Genomic DNA, 25005 nt, shown 5'->3' on the forward strand with positions numbered 1-25005 from the left:
TTTACAGCACCTTATTCTTTCGAAGTCATGGTATATTTGAAGTATCTTTGAAGATATTAATGATAGTTAAAGAAAAGGTGTCCTCCTTTTTGCAATCCTTGTTTCCTTAGAGTTCGTTTTAATGTTTTTTTTTTCTTTCTTTTTATTTTTATTTTTTGAGACAGAGTCTCGCTCTGTCACCCAGGCTGGAGTGCAGTAGCATGATCTCGGCTCACTGCAACCTCTGCCTCCTGAGTTCAAGTGATTCTCACAACTCAGCATCCCAAGTAGCTGGGATTACAGGCACGTGTCACCATGGCTGGCTACTTTTTGTATTTTTAGTAGAGAGGGGGTTTCACCATTTTGGCCAGGCTGGTCTTAAACTCTTGACCTCAAGTGATCTGGCCACCTCAGCCTCCCAAAGTGCTGGGATTACAGGGGTGAGCCACCGTGCCCAGCCAATGGTTTTTTGGCTCTTTCATGTTGGAGACTTTCCTGAGATGCCTGATAATCCTTGGCTGTGTTTGCTCTTATTTAAGTGTGACAAATAAAAAAGGTGATAGGGAGACTGAAGAGATGGAGCATAGTGATTGTGGGCTCACTGAAGGGTAACTGGCGGTTTTCTGGTTTTTTTTTTTCCTGTCATTATCTTTAGATTTGGGGCGAGCCTTTTAGTTTTATTCCTCGAGCAATGAATCAACCAGTATGCACACAGTTATTTAATCCCTATTTAGCAGCTCCACAACTCAACTACCAGTGCAACCCAGACTTCTATTTTACTCTTTCCAGAAAAAAATTTTTAGTCCATTTTCGTCCTGGCTACATGGAACTGAAGAGGGTATTTAGGGCCCTTTTTAAACCGCTTTGAATGAAAGCCTCTATCCTTTCACACCCACTTCCAGAGGCTCCTGATGTCACAAATTCCTAAGACATTTGGGAAATCCGTAAAGCAAAGCAGTTTGCCTTTCCCACTGCTGACCTAAGATTCAGCTCTCTCAGGTTGGTTAAATCAGTTATCACTAATATATTTGCCTCCAGCTTCCAAAATCTTGTTGCTGTTTCCTCTCCCATTCTCTATCCATTTTTGAGAGTTTATGCTTATTTTAAAATTATAGAATACAAGTATATACAACAGTCCCATTATCCACCTTCAATAATTATCAACTCATGGCCAATTCTGTTCACCCCCAATCTTTCATATTATTTTGAAGTAAATGTAAGAAATCAATCATTTCCTTCATAAATATCAAAGGTATCTTTTAGCAATATCTAAAAGATATTTAGTGATACCTAAATTTAACAGAGGTATCTGTTTAGTGATAAAGCCTCCATTAAAATAACTACAATACTATTATCAGCCCTAAGGAATGCAATAATAGCTTCTTAATATTCAGTATTCTAAAGTATAATTAGTTAATAAAGATAATAAAACATTTACTCTGGGTTGTTTCAATCAGGATCTAAATAAAGCCCCCACAGCACTTTAGGAGGCTGAGGCAGGAGGATCACTTGAGCCCAGGAATTTGAGACACACTTGGGCAACAAAGTGAGACTCCATCTCTTACAAAAAAAAAAAAATTAGCCAGGTGTGATGGTACACGCCTGTACTCCCAGCTACAGGGGAGGAGGATCGCTTGAGCCCAGGAAGTTGAGGCTGCAGTGAGCGGCGTTCATGCCACAACACTCCAGCTTAGGCCACGGAAGGAGACCCTGTCCCAAAACATAAAAATAAAAATAAAGTCCCCAGACCCCACACTGCAACTGGTTGATAACTTTTCAATCTCTTTTAGGTTATAGCAGGGTTTCATTCTTGGCACTACAATATTTTGAGCAGGATAGTTCTTCATTGTGGGGGGCGGGGTGCTATCTGTGAACTCCTGGCCTCTATCCACTAGATGCCAGTAACACGCTCAAGGTTGTGACAGCCTGTGGTAGGGGTGGGATTGGGGCAGAAAATCATCTTTGGCTGAGAATCACTGGGGTAGATACCTCTCTATTCACTCCTAATCCGATAATTTATTTATTGAGGAATCCAAGTCTTTTGTTCTGTAGAATTTATTAAGCTTAGTGCCTTACTTTTTTCTACTGGAGTTTCAAGAAAGAGTGAAATTACATTTGTGTGATTCTCCCATCTACCTCAGGTCTTCACATTAATTAAATTCATCATCTCCTATTAAAATAGGCCTACACTGGGCCGGGCGCGGTGGCTCAAGCCTGTAATCCCAGCACTTTGGGAGGCCGAGACGGGTGGATCACAAGGTCAGGAGATCGAGACCATCCTGGCTAACACAGTGAAACCCCGTCTCTACTAAAAAAATACAAAAAACTAGCCGGGTGAGGTGGCCGGTGCCTGTAGTCCCAGCTACTCGGGAGGCTGAGGCAGGAGAATGGCGTAAACCCGGGAGGCGGAGCTTGCAGTGAGCTGAGATCCGGCCACTGTACTCCAGCCTGGGCGACAGAGCGAGACTCCGTCTAAAAAAAAAAAAAAAATTGGCCTACACTGACCACCCTATCTAAAATGGGTGCTTTCTGTTGTTTTCCATCTCAATAGTTTATTTACTTCACAGTAATTACCACAATCTGTAACTAATGTACAGTCTTACTATGTCTACCTGGTTAGGAGGTAAGGTTCATGAGCTCAGGGATCTTGTCTATCTTGTTTCTTCTTATCTTTTCAACATCTTGCACAAGACACACACCAGGCATTCAATAGATATTTTTTGATTAAATAGAATAACACTGTAACAAATTTAAGGGTATAGTAATTCTTTTTACTTTTTACTGAAAATTTTATGCTATAAAATAATTATTTTATACAAAAAAGAATGTTCTGTTAGCAAGGCTGAGGAGAAAAAAGTATATATCAGAGCATATATCTCTGATAGGACTGTAAATTGGCATAACCATTTTGGACAGCAAATTAAAGCATAATGAAAATTTAGGCCAGGCATGGTGGCTCATGTCTATGATCCCAGCACTTCGGGTGGCTGAGGCGGAAGGATTACTTGAGCCCAGGAGTTCAAGACCAGCCTGGTCTTGAATATATATACCAGGTCTTGAATATATATATACCAGAATATATACCAGTACCTGACTCTACAATATAAAAAATTTTTTAAAAGCCAGGTGTGCTGCTACATGCCTGTGGTCCCAGCTACTCAAGAGGTTGAGGCAGAAGGATGGCTTGAGCCCAGAAGGTCGAGGCTGCATTGAGCCATGTTTGCATCACTCTAGCCTGGGGGACAGAGCAAAACCCTGTCTCAAATAATAAACAAAAATTAAAAAGTATTATGAAAATTTAAAATGCATATCAATGTTTCTCAAACTTTAATATGTACACTAATTCCTACGGATCTTGTTAAAATGCAGATTCTTAATCAGTAAATCTGAGGCCTAAGATTCTGCATTTCTAAGAAGCTTCCAGAAGATGCTGATGCTGTTGACCCAGAGACCACATTTTAGGTAATAAAGATGCATATAAGCTATACTCTAAAAATTCCATTTTTGATATCTACTTTAGTGGAAGATTTATTTTCATGCACAAGGAGGAGGGTACATGGATCTTCTCTGAAACTTGTTTTTTAATTGTCTAAAATTGAAACTACCTAAATAACCATCATTAAAGGAGATATTAAATAAATTATGCAATATCCATACTACAGAATACTAAGCAGAACTTAAAAAATCAGATAGATCTATATAAGCATAGATGGAAAGACCTCTAAGACATTTAGTTGGGTCATCAATTTGAAACAGATACGTATTTGATAACAAAATGTAAAATCCACCAAACTGATAACATTGGCATTTTCTGAAGCTGGAACTTGAATTGGGAGTGAAGGTTAAGGTTCCTTAATATTATTTGTAATGCTTCTATACTTTATAGGAGAATATGTTAAGTACTGCTTATATAACTAAAAATAAATTTTAAAAGCAAATGAAACAATGTTCTTACCTAGATGATTCTGTAGCTCTCGTGTCTGTCCATCTTCAGTTGGAGTAATGAGATCCCATATGAAACCTTTAATCTTCTCATCTCCTCGGTAGTGAACAAGGCAATATGCTAAGAGGGCTCGGCAAATTATCTCTACATCGTGTTCATTTAGCTGTCTTTTGAAACGGCCATGAGATAGAATCTCTCTCCATCGGCCCCACCTGGTTAAAAAGGGTATAGTTACATTGATATTGAGTGAAGTTCTAGAGAAAAATATAACTCATAAAGACACGAAAAACTCAAAAAAAAAAAATTGTCATTTTTGCTAATTAAGTCTTCCCTACCCATGCATAGAATGTAGAGGAATGGTACAGTAATTTCTAGTATATTTTATTCAGTAATGGATAACATCTAATTCATATTACGGGATGTGCAAATTTAAGAACAAGACGTTTGACTTTAGTGATACTTTGACAATTTAAATACTTAAGGATAATTTCATCATTCTGCTATTACATATATGTTAAAAATAGAAAGTGTACTTTAAAAGTAAATTTTAATGATTCTAAGAAGATAAAAAAATATAGTAAAAACCAGTATATATTTTCTGTAACATTACCTACCAGACTACTTAGAGCAAACATTAAAAACAATGTTTTACCCATAAACTAGCAGGTTTTTCTCAACTCTAAAGCATTCGGTTCTTCCATAGCCATTGGAACGGTCACAGGGTCTCCGGAGTTTGGGCTTTTCATCTCCTTCACTTTCAGCTTCAGATAATTCAGCCAATTCATCTTTTGTGGCACTAAAAGGTCTTGTTTGCTTCCTAATTCTTGGAGTGTCAATAACCAAGCTGTTCTGTAAAACAGAACAGCTATTACTTGAAGGTATTTTTATGATTTTGCTTATAACAGTGTTCTACATTTTCACCTTGTACGAACAATAATTACAGAAACACAGACAAAAAGAAATTACTAACAATTTCACCAACCTATTCAGTCAACTTAGAATTTCTTATATTCCTTTAGAATTCTTGCTACCACACATGTAAAATTTTATGACATTATAGTCATAGGATAAAAAGAACTTGATATTTTGCATATTAATATAACAGCATTGTAATAATAAAAATATTTTAAACTGAATTTATGCCTTCTAATTTTTCTTTACCTAATTCATAATTTAGATTGTTCTTAATTTTTAAAATAAATAATGCCAAAGTTTATTCTAAAGACAAATTCCAAAGAAGGGAAGTATCCAGAAATGGAAATAGTGGTCAAAGGTTATGAACATTTTACAGTGCTTTTCAAAAGACTTATAATAGTACACAAAACACAAGGCAGTTAATTGCATCATCCTCAGTACGTTCAATTCAGTTTAATTCATTCAAAACAATTTAAGTTAACATACTTTTTATTTTTACTGAGAAACTTCTCTAAGCTAGGCACTATGTTATGGGCTGTGGTATAATGATGAGTAAGGCAGTTTCTACTCATAAGGAATCCAAAGTTTTAGTTACACAGACAAATGTGTCACTAAATGCATGCTATTCGGGATGAAATTTTTTATGATAACAAAAGGTATCATAGTCAGAGAAAATGTCACAAAGTAGTGATACTAGAAAGACTTACTAAAGAATTAAAAGTAGTTTGCCAGGCAGTCAGGGAAGAGATAGCATTACAAGCAGAGGAAAGAGCAAGGGACCTGAAATGGCATCAGATATTCAGGAAATGCTTATGTCCTAGAGCAGAAGAGGAAAAATGGTAGGAGAGAAGGCAAGGACCAGACCATAAAGGTCCTGGTATGCCATAATATGTATGGAGTACATTATATTTAAGGGGGCATATGATGTCCTATGATAGGTGATGTTAACTTTTGCCAAGTTTCTCCACTGTGAAGTTACTAGTTTTCCTTTTGGAATTAATAAGTATTTTGGAGGATAAACTTTGAAGACACATAAATATCTTGGGTCTCAAACTTTTACCCACTAATTTTAGAATTCACTGATGGATCTTATATGCTACAATTATTACTATAGTTGATTCATGGTGATTTTTCATTTCCTGCATTCCTTCTACATTTACTAAATGGCATTCTTCCATAAGAAAGAGTTATCCCTTTTCCTCTTTTTTCCTTTCCCAGTTTCCTTAAAAAAACAAAAAACTAATTGTATTTTTTTCTTAATTTTCAAATGTCTTTATCCCCAAATCTTTTGAGATTTGATACATTTTTTATCAACTTATATTAGCTTTTATATAACAGAAACATTAACTTTCGTATACATGTCTGCTACAAATAGTGTCACCAGTCTGACTGCACTTTCATTTTTCCATTACATAATTCTGTCTTGTATACATATACCAATCACTTCCTTTGTAATTTCAAATTTAGAATGTTTTCCCACGCAAATATCTGTGAAAAGAAATCTAACTTCTATTTTTCATGTTTTGATTAAAAAAACACTTAAAAACTTTTTATCACAAATTAGAGTTTACTTGGTACAGAGCATAGGATTATAATGCTCCTCCCAAATGCCAATACAATATCCTAATCACCACTTATTAAATCATCTTTCTTTAGCACTATTTGTATATTTCATAAACTTATACTTTGATCTTTTTCTGTTATCTTATTCTTTGCTTTGTATCTTTGTCAGTATCATACTTTTTAAACTATTGTTTTATATTAATATATTTTATTTTTTTAAATTTTTTTTTAAAGACAGGTTCTTGATGTCACTCAGGCTGAAGTGCAATGGCACAATCACAGCTCACTGCAGCCTCAAACTCTTGGGGTCAAGCTATCCTCACACCCCAGGCTCCTTCATAGCTAGGATTACAGACATGCACAACCACGCTTAGCTAATTTTAAATTTTTTTTGTAGAGAACAGGGTCTCTCGCTATGTTGCCTAGGCTGATATCAAACTCCTAGCTTCAAGCAATCCTCCTGCCTCAGCCTCCTGAAGTACTGGGATTATACAGGAATGAGCCACTGTGCCCAGTTGTATTAATATATTTAGATACTTTAACATACAGTAATTTTAGTCTTTATTGTACATTTTCAGAAAAGTCTTTAATTTTTTACAAAAGTATAAACTTTAAAATGTTACTGCACAAGTATTAAATGACTATATGCTTACATAAGTTTATTTACAAAATCCTTAACTCCTTAAAATAATCTACAAAGCCCTGTTGATTTGGCCCATGTCTTCAGTCTCTGACCTCACCTATTACCACCATGCTCACTAACTCTTCACATTCTGCCATAATGTATTTCTGCTTCTAGAATACACAAGCTTCTTTCCACCAGTGTCTCATTGCCATTCCCTCTGCCTCAAAGCTTTTCCTGACATTACAGTGTATTGGCTCTTTCTCATCACTCAAGTTTCAGTGCAGATAATCCTTTTGCAGTGACCTCCCTTCATCACTTTACCTAGTGTAATTCTACCTCTCCAGCATTCTCTACCATCTTACTGCTTTATTTTCCTCACTCCTTAAATTATCTTATATATTTGTTTACTACTTTCTGACCCACCAGGATGTAATTACCAATATATACTGCTGAAAAATCACAAATAGAGATCATATCGTAAGTATCATTCTGCATCTCTCTCTTTCTCTGTCTTGGAGCTGTTAGTCCACAGTAGATGGTGCATAAGAATGTCCATTCTTATTATTTTAAAATTATTTTTAATTATTGCATTAGACAGTATGAATGTACCATTGCTCCCGTATAGAAAATTTAGTTTCTAAATTTTTGCTATAACAAAAAATGTTGCAACGAATATCATTGTACTATATTATCATTGTACATGTATGCTTACTGCTGTAGGACAGATTCCTAAGAGTGCATTAAATATTCTTCCAATAAAAGTTTAAAATTATTTTGTCTAGTTATAAGAAAAAATTGTTTAACATTCTGATTTGCATTGCATTACATCTATACATTACAATTTCTATGTTTACAAACGAACTGTTAAAATGCTTAAAATATTCCCAATAGACACATCTCCCAACCAAATTTCACTTTACAGAAATCAAACGCAGCTTTCTTTAGGTATATTCTTAAGTGTTCTATATCTTTTTTTTTCTACTGTGAAGTAGATATCCTATTGCATTATATTTTTCTACTTCTGTTAGTACTGATATTTAGGAAGGCTCAATGGCATATTTATCTTCTATCCAGTTAATTCACTAAACTCACTTATGAACTTTTATAGTGTGTTTTACAGACCCCACTACTTGTTTAGGCATATGAACATGCTATATGCCAATAATATTTTTTTTAATTACCTTTTCATGGTTACTTGTTTCACACAGAATTACATATATTTCCAAAATGCATTCAACAATAATAATTATGCATGGTAGTGGTGTTACTCCTAATTGTAAAGATTTACATTTTAAAAGGCTACCTATCAAAAAAGATCCAATGCATCAGTGCTTAATATAAAATTCCTTTAATCATCTGTTATTTTGATAACTGGTAAGACTCAAAAACATTGATTTCTATGCAATTATTAGACAAGTGTGTCTTAGTAAATAAGCAGTTATGCTACTATTATCAGTTCCATAAAGTCAATTTTAGCATTTTGGCTTTTTCTTAGCTCAAGAGAAGTCGTAAGACAGTTTTAAAAATGCCACTTTCTTGACTCTTTTTTTCTCCTTTTATTTACATTTTACTAGATCATCATGAATGGGTTCTGACACTAAGAAAACATTAAAGAGAAAATAAATGTAACCCATGATTTGAAGACATTAAAAAAATTTTTAAAACATATTATAATTTTAAGAATGTAAATTATATCCAAAAGTTAAACTTTCCCTGTAGGATAACCCATCATGGGAGATAATAGATATTAAATTGAAGGAGTACCTCACTCAGTTCATTTCTGCTACCCTACTTCAATTTATATATGCAGAAATTTATTTTAGTAACTGCATAATTGAACACCTTAAAATATTACAATACTATTGCCAAAGTATCCCAAAAGCAAGTTTATTTTAGAGGGATAAAAATACTTACTCTGCCACTGATGGCCTCTATATCTATTTCTGCCTTTTTAGCCCATTTTTGCCAGAAGTTGGGATCATCTAAAGAAATATCTGTCCGGTTTCCAGATGCCACAAAACTCGCCTGAAATACATAATGGCAGTTGTAGAGGAAAAAATCTATCACAAGTGTACTTAAAACATTATCTCCTCACATTTACTATGGATAGAATTTGGATTCCACATACTCATACATCAAAGGGTGTTTCAAATTCAGTGGTCTGAAACATAGCACTGCGTCTGCTTAAGGTAAAGGCTTAATGCAAACAGGCTGAAGTTTAGGAGCAGAATTAAATTATTACTGTTGGTTAACTCTTATACTTTTGGTAAGTAAGGATTGAATCTTTCTGGTAAGGAGGCTACACAGAATGGAGGTATGGTTTCTAAAAACACTACAAGATCATTAAGAAATTAGGTTAGAGAACAAGAATTTCCAAATCTGCCTGCACTACAGAGTTAATTTTCGGGTCTATTTCTAGTTTATTTTCATCACATTTTCAGATAGATATATCTCCTAAAGGAAATATAACACAGGATATGGGAAATGAAGGAAAATAAATCATTGTCATTTTAAAAACTCTTTTCCTAAAAACACACAAAAAAGAAAAACTCTACCACAGAAACATTGCATTAACTATTGTAAAAATGTAAGAAAATATTGAGGAGCAAAAGAAGAAAATACAAGTGATTTATTTTCATAAATACTGTGGAAATTATAAAATCTTTTAGTTGGAAGAAACTTTAAAGATAACACTTCAACTCTGTAACTTGTGGTCTAATAACCATTATTTACAACTTAAATCACTGTAAATAGGCCTTATCAAAAAATGTCATCAAAATGCTTTATAAAAGTGAAAGAAGCATTGGACATACACAATGTGTTAAGGGCCTGAAAAATGCATGCCAATTTTTATAAAAATAAATAGAAGAATATGGTCGCATAAAATGATTTTCAAAGGAGAATAGAGGTAAATGGTTTTAAGATAATGCCCAATTATCAGAGATACAAACAAAAGGTAAAAATCTTAATTAAAAAAAAGTCTTGATAAAATTTAAAAGACCCAGAAAAATCCCACATTAAAAAGATAAAAGTGTTAAAAGCAAACAAGCCATTTTTTGACATTCAAGATAACTGTCAGTTTAAGCACTAGGTAATTAATACCAAGGAATTATGTTTTATTTTATTTTTAAATGTGGTAATAGTATTGTAGTTATGTTTTAAAAGTCTTTATTTTTAATGATACATATGGAAACATGTAAAGGTGGTGATATGTGGGATTTGCTTCAAAACAATATGAAAAAGTGGGAGGTGGTGATGAAACAAGTTTAGCAGAAGTTGATAACTGTTGAATACTGTTTGTATTTGTCGCTTAAACTTTATAAAACATCCAGGGCAGGCATGGTGGTTCACACCTGTAAATCCCAACACTTTGGGAGGCCAAGGCAGGAGGATCACTTGAGCCCACGAGTTCGAGACCAGCCTGGGCAACATAGTGAGACTCCATCTCTGTAATAATTTCTTTTAAAGTTAGCCTGGTGTGGTGGTGCACACCTGTAGTCCCAGCTACTTGGGAGGCTGAGGTGGGTGGGTCACTTGACCCCAGGAGGTTGAGAGGTCAAGCTACATTGGGCCATGATTGCACCACTGCACTCCAGGCTGGTGAGAAAACAAGAATCTGTCTCAAAAAAAAAAAAAAAAGTCTAAAACACCAAAAATTAAAAGGCTAAATGCCTCTTGCTGAACTTCAGATTCTGTTCATGTTATTGCTTACCAAGTAATAAATGTATTCATTCATTCCAACTAGTATTCTTTTGAGGTTTGGCTTTTAAGATGCTTACATAAAATAAAGCAAATGTTAAATACTGTGTTTCAAAATATGCATTTTGCTGGCATATTTATTAAACAGAAATGATGGGAACAAATGTTTTAATGAATTTAAATTCCTTTTTTTTTTTGCTTTCTCTAAACTATAGCTTTAATATTATAAAACTACTGAAAAACTAATTTTGTATTTTTTTGAACTGATGAATGTGATAAACTGAATAATGGTCCCTAAAGATACCTCATCCTAATCCCTAGAACCTTGTGAGTTTTGTCTTATATGCAAAAGGGACTTTGCAGATATGATTAAGTTAAGGAACTTGAAACAGAGATAGCTTGTATTATCCAAGTAGGCCCTAAATGTAATTATAAATATTCTTACAAGAGTGAGACAGTGGGAGATTTGACTCTAGAATAGAAAAAGGATATGACACAACAGAAGCAGAGATGGGAGTACTGTGGCCATAAGCCAAGGAATGCAGGCAGTCTTAGGAAGTGGAAGAGATAAGAAACAGATCCTCCTCTAAAGCTTCCAGAATGAACTAGCCCTACTGACACCTTGATTTTATCCCTGTAAGACTCATGTTAGACTTCTGACATCTAGAACTATAAAAGAAAAAGTTTGTGTTGTCTTAAGCCATGAACCTCGTGGGCTTTGTGATAATTTGTTACAGTGGCAACAGAAAATAGTATGAGACACTCTTAATGAGAAACCACATATTATAAAAACTCATATTCAACTTTTTTTTTTTTTTTAAGAGAAAAGCTCTCACTCTGTTGCCCAGACTGGAGTGCAGCTGTATGATCATGGCTTATTGCAGCCTCTAGCTCTTGGGCTCAAACAATCCTCCCATCTCAGCCTCTCACGCCAGCTTGCCTGGCTGATTTTTAAATTTTTTGTAGAGATGGAGTTTCACTTTGCTGCCTAGGCTGGTCTCGAACTTCCAGCCTCAAGTGATCTTCCTGCGTTGGCCTTCCGAAGTGTTAGAATTACAGGCGTGTGCCACCAGTCCTGACCTTCATATCCAACTTGAAGGAACAAAGACTAGTTTGATAAAACAACACAGCTATCATCAGCTATATAAAATAAATATGTTATGACAATTCATCAAACTGGTATAAATGAGTATGAGGAACAGACATCTAACTACATGCAAGTAATTCCTTAACTATTTCAGAACAAATTTCTCACAACTGAGGATATATGATACTTGAATATCTTCATTGTTATAAACATATCAATTTTCAGGAATAGTGAAAAGTTTACTGAATGAAGTTCATAGGGTTTTATTCTGTTCTACAGCTTCAGTGATACATGCCTCTTGAGATTTAACCAATCTGGTAAATGAGTATTTGCTTTACATGAACTGTAGAACATTTAACATGAAAAGAAGGCTGGGCATAGTGGTTCATGCCTGTAATCCCAACACTTTGGGAGGGTAAGGTGGGAGGACTGCTTGAGCTCAGGAGTTTGAGACCAGCCTGGGCAACAAAGTAGACTCCCATCTCTATTAAATAATCAAAAAATTAACTGGGCATGGTGGCATGTGCCCATGTGCCTGTGGTCCCAGCAACATGGGAGGCTGAGGCAGGAGGATCACTTGAGCCCAGGAAGTCAAGGCTGTAGTGAATCGTTGATTGCACCACTGTACTCCAGCTTGAGTGACAGAGTGAGATCTGTCTCAAAACAAAAACAAAAACAAAAACAAAACCCAACAACAAAAAACCAAAAACCATGAGGAACCATTAAACATGAAGTAATTGAAAGGACACAATCAGATTTTAAAGTGTGTTACTTTTTTGGTTGATTACCTAAAAAAAATTATATGCTACAGTATATAATAATTTTTATTCTGCTATCATATAACTATCGATAATTTTAAAAATGTACCTGGAAGAAATTAAATTTCAGAATTAAATAGCTTTTGTTACATTCATTATAAGACAAATGATGAATTTAATTTACAAATAAAACAATTTTAAATTTCTAAATAATCCAACAGGCTTTTGCTAACTGACATGTAACCTATTTACAAGATGACTTATATGATTCTCAAGGATTGTGACAAGCGATTATACCTACCGAAATAAGATGCTACTCCTTACAAATGCTAAATCGTAATATCCTAGTCCCCCCTAAATTTTTCTTCTTAAAATGCATTCCTTCCACCATTAAACCTCTGTATTATTTGCAAGAGAAGACTTTTAAATTGCAAAATCCATCTTCTTATGACAGGCAGTGGTAGAAAGGCAGAAGGTGCCAACTAAAAGCCCTTACAAATAAGCAGTCCACCTGCAGCACAGTTTAGATGGTTTTCATTCCTTCGTAAATTAAGCAATTCAAAGTATTTTGTTCACTATCAAATTTTTAAAAATCAGACTAAAAATGTTTCTGTTTCTAGGACCCACCTGGCTGCCCTTATAAAAATCTCTCAAAACAAGTTTTAGGGGATATCATCACTCGAAAATGAAGTTATCAATAATGAGTTCTATTTGATGGATATGTACTAAGTCTCATAAGGACCCTGATCTATATATGTAGCTCCTTATTAAACACTATTTGATAATGCAAAGAAATACAGAATGGAATTATGTTATTTCTTTTTTTTTTTTTTTTGAGACGGAGTCTCGCTCTGTCGCCCAGCCTGGAGTGCAGTGGCCGGATCTTGGCTCACTGCAAGCTCTGCCTCCCGGGTTTACGCCATTCTCCTGCCTCAGCCTCCCGAGTAGCTGGGACTACAGACGCCCGCCACCTCGCCCGGCTATTTTTTTGTATTTTTTTTACTAGAGACGGGGTTTCACCGGGTTAGCCAGGATGGTCTCGATCTCCTGACCTCGTGATCCGCCCGTCTCGGCCTCCCAAAGTGCTGGGATTACAGGCTTGAGCCACTGCGCCCGGCCGAATTATGTTATTTCTTCAAATTGTTGAAAATAGTTGGGCAGAGCTGAAGTCTTTGGATCCCAGGAAAAAGTGTAATATACTACTAACTTTACATCATATTCCATTTTGGCAAATGTCCAGTATCTAATAGCATTCCCATACAACTATGGGAATGAACAAATTATTTGGTAAATGAACAAATTATAAAACAACTAGAGCAAACTCTCAACTCTCCTCAGCATTGTGGTACCTTGTCAGCTCTCAAATGTGATAGTTACTTTCTGGTGTGAGGATTTCAAGTAGATATTTAAATGTTTAAGCATTTCTCAATTCTCAAAGCATTAAGAGTATACTTGAATTCTCTAAGTAAAATAAAAGTTAGATAGCACTGTATAATAAAGTGGGAAAGGCCAAGTACGATTATTACGACCTCCTCTTTAAAGACTCAAAGAGGTTAATTGTTCAAGGTCACTCAGCTTATTGAGTCAGAATTCAAACCCTGTTTTTCTGACTTTCCACGATCATTATCATTAACATGTTAAATGAGGAAGCCAAGAATCACATGTGCTTAATAAATGCTTTGCATATGCCTTCATTAATTAAAAACAAAACAAAACAACAACAACTTTAAGGACAGTATCTTTATGTTTGGCCTAATCAACAAGGACAAAAACCATGACCAATACCTTTTGATATTAATTAGATTTCAGATACAAGGAAAAATATCTCTGTACAAAGAGTACAGAACAAAGGAATCAAAACTAAGTAAGATTTCCCAGGAAAAAAAGAGCCGGGGTACATCTACTCAATCATGACCAGTTTTAGTTCTCAGTCTTATACTTTACTTCTGCAATGTTCCTTTTGGAAACAAAAGGAACTACTTTTTTCTGATTTATTCTCTACTAATTTCCAAATCTGTATCCGTGTCCCAGGCAACTCTCCTAGACACCTCCATTTGGATCCTGTAAATGTAATAAATACAACAGCTTCAATACTTTCTTTTCCCCTTATGAATGTCCTTCTCTATCTTAAAGACAACCATGACCCTCCTAGCTACTTAAGCAAAAAGTCTTCAAGTCATTTCTGACTCTTCCTTCTAAAAATTTCTAACTGGTCATCAACTCCTATTGATTCAAGTAGGTCTCCATGACCCTGGTTCACCCATCATTATTTCCTACATAAGCCCCTTAAATAATCTTGTTTCTAGTCTTTCCCCTTTCCAACTTGTTCTCCATGCTGCTGCTAGAGTTAAATTTCTAAACCAGATTGCATTATGTCCAATTTCTGCTTGAAGGACTTGAAAAGCTTAACTGCCTTAGGATCAATTTCAAATTCCTCAAAATGGGACATAAAGCCCTTCACAATTGGGGTTCAACTTCCCTAACTCCTTCACCGTTTCATCTCCACGTAATTCATCTCTTGTATCCATACATGCCTATGTCACATTCCTGAAATATTCCTTGTAGTTTAGCAACATATGACTCATTTAGCTGGCTTTTTCTTTCTCTTTGTAAAACAATGAAATTCGCAATTCCCTCAAGACTTAGGTTGAATGTTCTTTTCTTTGCAAAGGCTTTCTTTATTCAGAACATACAGAATTAGTCATCTCCTACTTTATTTTTTTTTTCCAGCAACTATAATCCTTTCATTATAGTATACCTGGCATTTAGCAAAATACCTGACACAAGAATTTATTAGTCCGCTAAATGAACGCAAGCGAGTTTCCATTTGAAGGCTGGTATCATTACTTTTGGTACAGCACCTATACTTCCTGCTATACTACAATATTACCCATAAAGATAAAGAAAGACTTCTGGATTGAAAGCGGAGAGGGGAATGGAGAAGAAGGGAAATGTAGAAAGGAAGTTCAACGGAAAAGAGAAAACTTGTATGTAGTGTTCTGCAATTTGTGCAGGTGAGACAGAATACTGCAATAATAAACTATTCAGATGAATGGAAGAGAGAAGTTCACGACGTCTTGGTTTGGGAAAAAAAAAGGAGAGAGAAAGAAAGAAAAATGGGATATGGCTGGGCGTGGTGGTTCATGCCTGTAATCTCAGCACTTTGGGAGGCCAAGGCGGGTGGATCACCCGAGGTCAGAAGTTCGAGACCAGACTGGCTAACGTGGCAAAACCCTGTCTCTATTAAAATTACAAAAATTACCCAGGCATGGTGGCGGAGGTTGCAGTGAGCCGAGATCGTGCCACTGCACTTCAGCCTGGGCGACGGAATGAGACTCTGTCTCAAAAAAAAAAAAAAAAAAAATAATAATAAAGAAAAAAGGAATAGAAAGGCAATTAGTAAACTTTACAAATATTTTCACCTAACAGCTATTAATGTTTCCTTCCAAAATACAAATTTCATCTTACCCCTTAAGACTTAGATACTCCTGACACCACGTATCCACCTGCCTCGGCCTCCCAAAGTGCTGGGATTACAGATGTGAACCACCCCACCCGGCCAGATGTAAGTATTTAAAATGAAATTGGAAATTCTTTCTCTCCTTTAGGTTCTTTAAATTATGAAAGTTGATGTAAGATGATTTAACCTCTTACATTACTTATATTTTGTTCTGCCTTTGGTATACAGATGTTTAGTTTCTAAATTTGACTTCATATGTTCTACTCTAATATTTAGAACTATTTCTAGTTATTACATTTATTATATTTCACAAGGATCAGAAGAGTTCATGTTAAATTAACATAGGGGATCAGAAAAAAATGAAGGAAAATACATTACCTACTGCTTTTTGGCTAATTCAGTATGTTTAAACATTTGGTGTAAGAGATAAACTTTTTCAGTAGTTAGGATAAGAACATCACTGCTATGTTAATAAAATTGCACTAACTGTTACCTTGGCAAATGTTGACCCACGTCCTTCTGATTCAATTGTAATGGTTTTTGTACGACGTAGTAAAATCTGATCGATATCCTCTTCACAGAATTTAGAGCCTTCATCTTCTTCCTCCATAATGGCACCATAAGCACCTCTTCGAAGCAGATCTTCTATTTCCTTTTTGGAAAGCTGCTGAATCTAAGGAGAAATTAACTTCCATAAAAATAGTTTTTTTTAAAGTTCATAAAATGAGAAAGTATCCCTAAAGGATGTCAAAGAACACAAGAGGCATGCTTAAACTGCATTTGGGTTTGGGATGCACATGAGAGAGAATTCACAGAAATAATATCTTGAAGTTGTTGACTCTTCTTTGCTCTCTTAAAATAAGAATTACCCATCTGCCTAGAATGGCTTTGGTTAAAACAAGGCCTAAGGGTCGGGTAACATCTTTCAAGGTTCTTTTAAATACTAGGATTCTTTATTTTTTTTTCTTTTTGAGACAGGGTCTTGCTCTGTTATCTATGCTAGAGCACAGTGGTATAAATACAGCTCACTGCAGTTGACCTCCTGGGCTCAAGTGAGTCTCCCGCCTCAGCTTCCCAAGTAATGTGGACCACAGGCATGCACCATTATGCCCAGCTAATTTTTATTTTTTATAGAGACAGGGTCTTGCCATGTTGCCCAGGCTTGTCTCAAACTCCTAGGCTCAAGCAATCCTCCTACCTCAGCCTTCTAAAATGCTGAGATTACAGGTATGAGCCATGTGCCCAGCCCAGTACTAGGATCCTATTATTGATAGATATTAGACAAGAACCTTGAGGGAAAAAAAAGCCAAAATGTCATCATTTGTAACAAGACAAAGCCAATGCTAATAGTTGTGAAACTAAAAAAATTTGAAAACTGTTTATATAAACACAAATTCTATTTTGCTATGCCATCATATAAATGTCCTAAAAAGAAAGCAAAGAATTTCTATCTTGAAAATACATTTAGAATTCATAAGCTCTGGAGCTATACAGAAAGAAAAGGATTCAAAAGTATTAACTAAACATAGCTCTGTCCTGAAAATGTCCCCCTGCATAAAACAAATGTGTTTAGTATTCTGCATGGACCAAAACTAAATGACACACTATTGGAGATAAAATTAAATGCAAAAACACACAAAAACCTCAAGTAAAAAAGAAAATATACATACACCACCAACATTACTTTCTCTTCCACTCATGCTCTGTAACACAGCTTTATCTAGGCCCAGTTTCAAACTGGCTCGGTCAAACATCTCTCTCTCATATGAGTTACGAGTTACCAGTCTGTAGACTTTAACTGCTTTGTTCTGACCAATTCTGTGGCAACGAGCTTGAGCCTATAAAAATGAAAAGTTACATATTTATTTTCTCAAAAGGCATTTAATAGTAAACTATATGTGTGGTCTATAAACACATGTAAGAATTCTTAGACCATTTTTATTGAATTAATCTTTTTCTAGAAATTAAGGAAGCGCTTACCACAGTAAGAAATAATCCCACAATCAGGAATAAGTTAAAATTTAGCTTTATAAGCTTAAATATCAAAGAATATAAATTCACAAAGGACTACTTTTTTTTTTTTTTTTTTGACGGAGTCTTGCTCTGTCGCCCCAGCTGGAGTGCAGTGGTGCGATCTTGGCTCACTGCAACCTCCGCCTCCTGGGTTCAAGTGATTCTCCCGCCTCAGCCTTCCAAGTAGCTGGGATTACAGGCACCTGCCACCACACGTGGCTAATTTTTGTATTTTTAGTAGAGACAGGGTTTCACCATGTTGGCCGGGCTGGTCTCGAACTCCTGACCTCAAGTGATCCACCCATCTCGACTTCCCAAAGTGTTGGGATTACAGGCATGAGCCACTGCACCCAGCCTTATTATATTTTAATGGAAGTGTAGTCAATATACTTTTAAGCAGGGACACAAAACCTATGAACAGGTTTTACAGTTGATGGCAACTCAAGTTTTTTGTTGTTTTTTTTTAGACATGAGGACTTGCTATGTTGCCCAATAGAACTCCTGGGCTCAAGAGATCCTACCCCTTTGGCCTCTCAAAGTACTGGGATTACAGGTGTGAGCTGCCACTCAAGTTTTAAAGTCTAACCCTAAATTTCTATATTTTTTTCAGTTACATTATCAACAATCTTTTCATTGTATTTTATTTAAGCTGGGTAATTTTTTTCTGTAAGTTATTGGGGTACAGGTGGTATTTGGTTACATGAGTAAGTTCTTTAGTAGTAATTTGTGAGATTTTGGTGCAACCATCACCTGAGCAGTATACACTGCACATATTTGTAGTAATTTATCCCTTGCCCACCTCCCACTCTTCTCCCCAAGTCCCCAAAGTCCATCGTACCATTCTTATGCTTTGTGTCCTCATAGCTTAGCTCCCACTTATGAGTGAGAACACATGATGTTTGGTTTTCCATTCCTGAGTTACTTCACTTAGAATAATAGTCTCCAACATCATCCAGGTCACTGCAAATGCTGTTAATTCATTGTTTTTCATGGCTGTGCAGTATTCTATCATATATAACATATACATTATATATATATATATATATAAATTGTGCCACTATAAACATGTGTGTCCAAATATCTTTTTCAAATGACTTATTTTCCTCTTAGTAGATACCCAGTAGTAAGATTGCTGGATCAAATAGTAGTTCTACTTTTAGTTCTTTAAGGAATCTCCATACTGTTTTTCCATAGTGGCTGTACTAGTTTATATTCCCACCAGAAGTGTAGACATGTTCCCTGTTCACTGCATCCACATGTTTGTTGGCCATTTGTATATCTTCTTTTGAGAATTAGCCCACTTTTTGATGGAATTTTTTTTTTTTTTTTTTTTTTTTTCCTGATTTGAGTTTGTTGTGTAGATTCTGATTCTGGATACTAGTCCTCTGTCAGTTGTATAGATTGTGAAGATTTTCTCCCACTCTGTGGGTTGTCTGTTTACTCTGCTGACCGTTCCTTTTGCCACGCAAAAGCTCCTTAGTTTAATTAAGTCCCAGCTATTTATCTTCGTTTTAACTGCAACTGCTTTTGGGTTCTTGGTCATGAAATCCTTGCCTAAGCCAGTGTCTAGAAGGGTTTTTCCAATGTTATTTTCTAGAATTTTTATAGTTTCAGGTCTTAGGTTTAAGTCCTTAATGCATCTTGAGTTATTTTTGTATAAGGTGAGAGAAGAGGATCTAGTTTCATTCTCCTACATGTGGCTTGCCAATTATCCCAGTACCATTTGTTGAATAGGGTGTCCTTTCCCCACTTTGTTTTTGTTTGCTTTGTGGAAGATCAGTTGGCTGTAAGTACTTGGGTTTATTTCTGTGTTCTCTATTCTGTTCCATTGGTCTATGTGTCTATTTTTATACCAGTACCACGCTGTTTTGATGACTATGGCCTTATAGTATAGTTTGAAGTCAGGTAGTGTGATGCCTTTAGATTTGTTCTTTTGGCTTAGTCTTGCTTTGGTTATGCGAGTTCTTTTTTGGTTCTATATGAATTTTAGAATTGTATTTTCTAAACCTGTGAAGAATGATGGTGGTATTTTGATGGGGATTGCACTGAATTTGTAGAATGCTTTTGGCAGTGTGGTCATTTTCACAATATTAATTCTTCCCATCCATGAACATGGGATGTGTTTCCATTTGTTTGTGCCATCTATGATTTCTTTCTAAGCTGGGTCATTTTTGGGGGGGCGGGAACCACCCAAGGTAAATAACTCTGGATATCTAAATTTTATTTAAATGAAGGACAAACTAATTAATATGCATACATGTTAAAAGTGGAGACATCAGAGATCACATAAGGGCTTCATATTTTATCCTGAGTTCCTACTAAACCTAAACTTTTTATGATAAATCTTGACTCCAGATATTCTATAGAATCTAGTTTTTCTCCCAAATTATTAATCACTTTTCCATTATCTTCAGACAAATTAAATCATAAAATGTGGCTTTAAAATATATAGGGGCACTGATGTTATGCCCCTTGTTGACATTTGTATTCTATCCACATCCATTTTGTGCCATTTGGAACCCAGGACTGTGCCATTTGGAACCCAGGATTGTAAATGGGCAACTTTGCTCTAGGTGTAGAGGAAGTACAAGAGGCCAAATATGATCTTAGTCCATAAAGACTGGATCTACATTAGCAGTCAAATAGGAAAAAACAAGTGACAGGGAGAAGTTGGGAGATTCAGGATAGTTTTTCCACTTTCTATTCAGGTTCTATAAAGTGACTTTATTATTATAAATTAACTTTCAGAACATCCACTGTAGGCAGTTATAAGTACAAACATGCATTTCAAAGGCAGACAATTATAATTTGGGTTTAACATAGGAATTGGGAAACTACAGCCTGTGGACCAAATCTGGCCTGCTAACTAAGAATGGCTTTTTTACCTTTTTAAAGGATTATGACAAACAAACAAGAATGTGTGATAGAGATCTTATGTGGCACACAAAGCTTGAAATATTTACTAATTGAGCCTTCCACAGAAAGAGTTGGTATCTGGCTTATTGTATTAATTTTGGATAATCTTTTGATATTTTAAAGTAGATTACATATAATATATGAATGAGCAATTTAAAATATGTTTTAAGCTATGTAGATTCTCAATAACCATTTATTATATTTGTTTTTATGCTTGCTTAAAAAAATAATATGGCTGGTCTGCAGGTAGTTATTTAATGGGTTGTTCACTTTTACAGATTGAACTCTACTTTTCTCCTTCTCATGACTACACTTGACTAGTTTTATAAAAAAAAAAGTACTAATATGAATTGCAATGCAATTAAGACAATGATGAATAATAAAATAATTTCTCTTATATTTTGTTCTCTTCTCATATCCTTCTGCAAATTTAGACCCTCTTCAATCACTGTAATTAATATTCCTATATTTCTATGTAGTCCAAGTATAGTCATTACTTATATGTGTGCCTTCATTTTCTTAAGTATTTTATTAAAAAAGCATACTATGATTACAAGATAAAATTAGAATAAGCGAGTATTTATTTTTAAGGATTAAAATTCTGAAATTTTAATTTTATTACAAATAAGTTATTCTTAGAGCTTAGGTCTCTCTCAAATTTACACATTATTATTTAAACTATAAGAATATCAGGCCAGGCATGATGATGCATGCCTGTAAACCCAGCACTTTTGGAGGCCAAGATGGGAGAAATGCTTGAGTCCTGGGGTTCAAGACCAGCCTGGGCAACATAGTGAGACCTCATATCTAAACAAACAAAAATTACTGTACTCAAATAGGTATAACTTTTTATAAGCTAGTAAGACAAATTTTATAAGTCAGTGAGACACATAAAAAAGTAAAAATTTTTTGTCATCATAGTTTTTATCATAACAATTAAAATAATTTCACCTATTTTATTTGGCACAGATATTTTACAGAGAAACATACATTAGTTTGTCCAGATAAAAATACAAGATGTGGATTATCAAAAACAGTTACACAATTTTACTTTTTTAAAAAATGCATTTCTTGTTAGCCAAGGCAATTATTTACCTGAAGATCATTCTGAGGATTCCAATCAGAATCAAAAATTATACATGTATCAGCTGCAGTTAAGTTGATGCCCAACCCACCAGCTCGGGTACACAGGAGAAAAACAAATCTATCTGAATCAGGTTTACTAAATCTATCTATAGCAGCTTGCCGAAGATTTCCTCTGACTCTGCCATCAATTCGCTCATATAAATATCTATGGAATGAAATGGAATAAATTTACATAAATAATTATAATAAAATTGAAGACATATTCTATCAAATGGAAAGTCAGTTTTCCTGCAGCATTATGTTTTCTCTAAAATTAAGAAGCAATATCATCTAAATTAGTTTCTGTGACTTTATACTTTTTGGTGTTGGTGCTACGGAGAAAACAAAAACAAATATAAAGATACAAAACCTCTGAATTCCTGGATGTATGGGTAAAAGACCACTACAATGAATTTTATTTCAGAAGTTAGAATAACAAAAGGCAGTCTATTAAAAACTGCTTTGCTGATCTCACCATAATACATCACTTTCTTGCAAGAAATAAAGACTTTCACAAAGACTTTATACAAGAAGGCTATGAACGTTTCTTTTGTCCTTAATCCATAATACTACTGACTGCCATACTTGCTTCTATATTGCAATCTATTAAGAACACACTGGAATGCTGTTGAATTCTTTATAGTCATTACTGCAAAGTAATTATCTTTTAACTTCCTTTATCCTTCCCCATTTAACATATACAAAACTCAAGAACTGCAAGACATCCAATAAAAATAAAATAGATAAAAATTTAGGAGCTTGGACTCTGAGTGGTATACATATGACATATGACACACTTCTACATATGATTTACTAGAGTTTTAGCAGTCACCCCATGATTATCTCTGGTACCTGCAAAATGGACGAAAGACTTCTAATAATGTTTCTTATGAGAATAAAAGAAACTCTGAATTTTCCATGAAATTTATTACAATAGAAATTTATAAGTACAGTTTTATCTGTATAAGTTCTCCATGTAAGGAGATTAAAAAAATGTAAGAATTACTATTTTTGGGAACAGTGCAACTTAATGTTCATATCATATGATATAAAATTGAGAATAATATACATTTTAAAATGAGGCCAAAGAGTAGGACATTGACATTAAAAATGGAACCAGAAATAAAAATGAAAAATAAAAATGAACTACACAATCTCTAATAATATAAAACAGTATAGACCTTTACTTATCTATATGGGTTAAAATCTATTGAATTAAAATCTGCAAGTCAGATGCGGTGGCTCATACCTATAATCCCAGCACTTTGGGAGGCTGAGGTGGAAGAATTGCTTGAGCCCAGGAGTTTGAGACCGGCTTGGACAACACAGTGAGACCCTGTCTCTATCAAAAATAAATTAGCAGGGTGTGGTAGTGCATGCTTGTAGTCCCAGCTTCCTGGGAGGCTGAGGCTGGAGGACTGCTTGAGCTCAGGAGTTTGAGGTTGCAACGAGCTATGGTCACACCACTGCACAACAACCTGGGCAACAGACTGAGATCATGTCTTTAAAAAAAAAAAAAAAAAAAACCAACAAAACAGAAATAAAAAAATAAATAAAAACAAAACAAAAAATCTACAGCTGAAATTTCTGATTCTCTTTTACATTAATATGTTACTATCAGATGGAATCCTAATGGTCTGATAAAATATCCTATGATAATTAGCCTATTATAGCCTAAATACTGATTAGACAATATTTTATTTTATTTTATTTTGAGATGGAGTCTCGCTCTGTCGCCCAGGCTGGAGTGCAGTGGTGCGATCTTGGCTCATTGCAAGTTCCAACTCCTGGGTTCACACCATTCTCCTGCCTCAGCCTCCTGAGTAGCTGGGACTACAGAGTCCCACCACCGCACCCGAATAATATTTTGTAGTTTTTATTTTTTTTTCAGTAGAGACGGGGTTTCACCATGTTAGCCAGGATGGTCTCCATCTCCTGACCTCGTGATCTGCCCGCCTTGGCCTCCCAAAGTGCTGGGATTACAGGCATAAGCCACCGCGCCCCGCCTGATTAGACAACATTTAATACTATCTTATTGTGATGTACCAATAAACAAAACAAAAAACACACATTGAAACAAATCAGAAAATATGAAAGCATGAACAAATTTTATATAGTATATAATAAAAGTCCCACAGCTTAAGGCTCTAATTATAACAATGAAATAGATCCAAAGGTTCTTGAATCACTTTTTTCAGTTTTGAGGATGACTGCTGTAAATATAAGTCTATTTAAAGTTTCATCCACAAGGTTTATTAATCAAGTAAAATGTACATTATTAAACCCATTCCTGGGTCAACAAATCAAATATTTATTTGCAAGCTTTTCTTAATTGGACTCCTCAGGCACATCTAATATTGCAACATATGCAGGTTAGGAAAACATAACACACAATCCTAAACAATCTTTACTTACAAATTTGAATGCATTATTCTAATATAGGATAAAAGAAAGATATGAGTAAAGTTCATTTACATTACAGTGCTGCACAAATCTTAATAGCACAAACTTAGCATAATTCATAGTATAATTCAGTGGATTACAGTATGCTTTACCTTTTATGTATGAGATAGTCCTCTAGGATGTCAAGGCAGCGAACCATCTGAGAGAAGATGAGCACTTTATGACCTCCGGCTTTCATTTTGGGAAGCAATTTATCAATAAGGACCAATTTACCAGCAGACTGAATCATTGCTTGAAGATGAAAATCAGAAGCAGCTGGATTATATGCATCTCTAAATTCTCCAAGTATTTTCTCCTCAGCACCTGTCAAAGAAATAGGAGAAGGTAATAGCAATGCACAAATGCAGGAAATTCCCAATTGCTTTCCTTTTAATCAAAATTAGTGCTCCTGTGTGCTTTTGTAACATAATTTTCTAATGGCATGTACATTGCTTTTATTAGAATTATTTATGCTTGTTG

The 25005-nt window shown here is 35.1% G+C and overlaps 1 protein-coding gene and 1 pseudogene across 14 annotated transcripts in view; one reads left to right on the forward strand and one right to left on the reverse strand.

Annotated features, from left to right (window-relative positions):
* LOC126944990 (26S proteasome regulatory subunit 4-like) overlaps positions 1-25005 on the forward strand; it is a 1186326-nt pseudogene that overhangs the window by 119880 nt on the left and 1041441 nt on the right. The gene's annotated exons all lie outside the window — the stretch shown is intronic.
* CHD9 (chromodomain helicase DNA binding protein 9) overlaps positions 1-25005 on the reverse strand; it is a 275542-nt gene that overhangs the window by 55746 nt on the left and 194791 nt on the right. For all 13 annotated transcript variants that reach the window (XM_050774874.1, XM_050774871.1, XM_050774868.1 and 10 more), the window contains 7 exons: positions 24639-24849; positions 22054-22249; positions 17700-17867; positions 16523-16702; positions 8940-9050; positions 4575-4771; positions 3935-4134 (listed from right to left, as the gene is read on the reverse strand). In XM_050774874.1, coding sequence (XP_050630831.1) covers positions 3935-4134; positions 4575-4771; positions 8940-9050; positions 16523-16702; positions 17700-17867; positions 22054-22249; positions 24639-24849 — 1263 coding nt within the window. The remainder of the gene's footprint in view (positions 1-3934; positions 4135-4574; positions 4772-8939; positions 9051-16522; positions 16703-17699; positions 17868-22053; positions 22250-24638; positions 24850-25005) is intronic.

Source organism: Macaca thibetana, chromosome 20, assembly GCF_024542745.1.
Source record: "Macaca thibetana thibetana isolate TM-01 chromosome 20, ASM2454274v1, whole genome shotgun sequence".
NCBI classification, from domain to species: Eukaryota; Metazoa; Chordata; class Mammalia; order Primates; family Cercopithecidae; genus Macaca; species Macaca thibetana.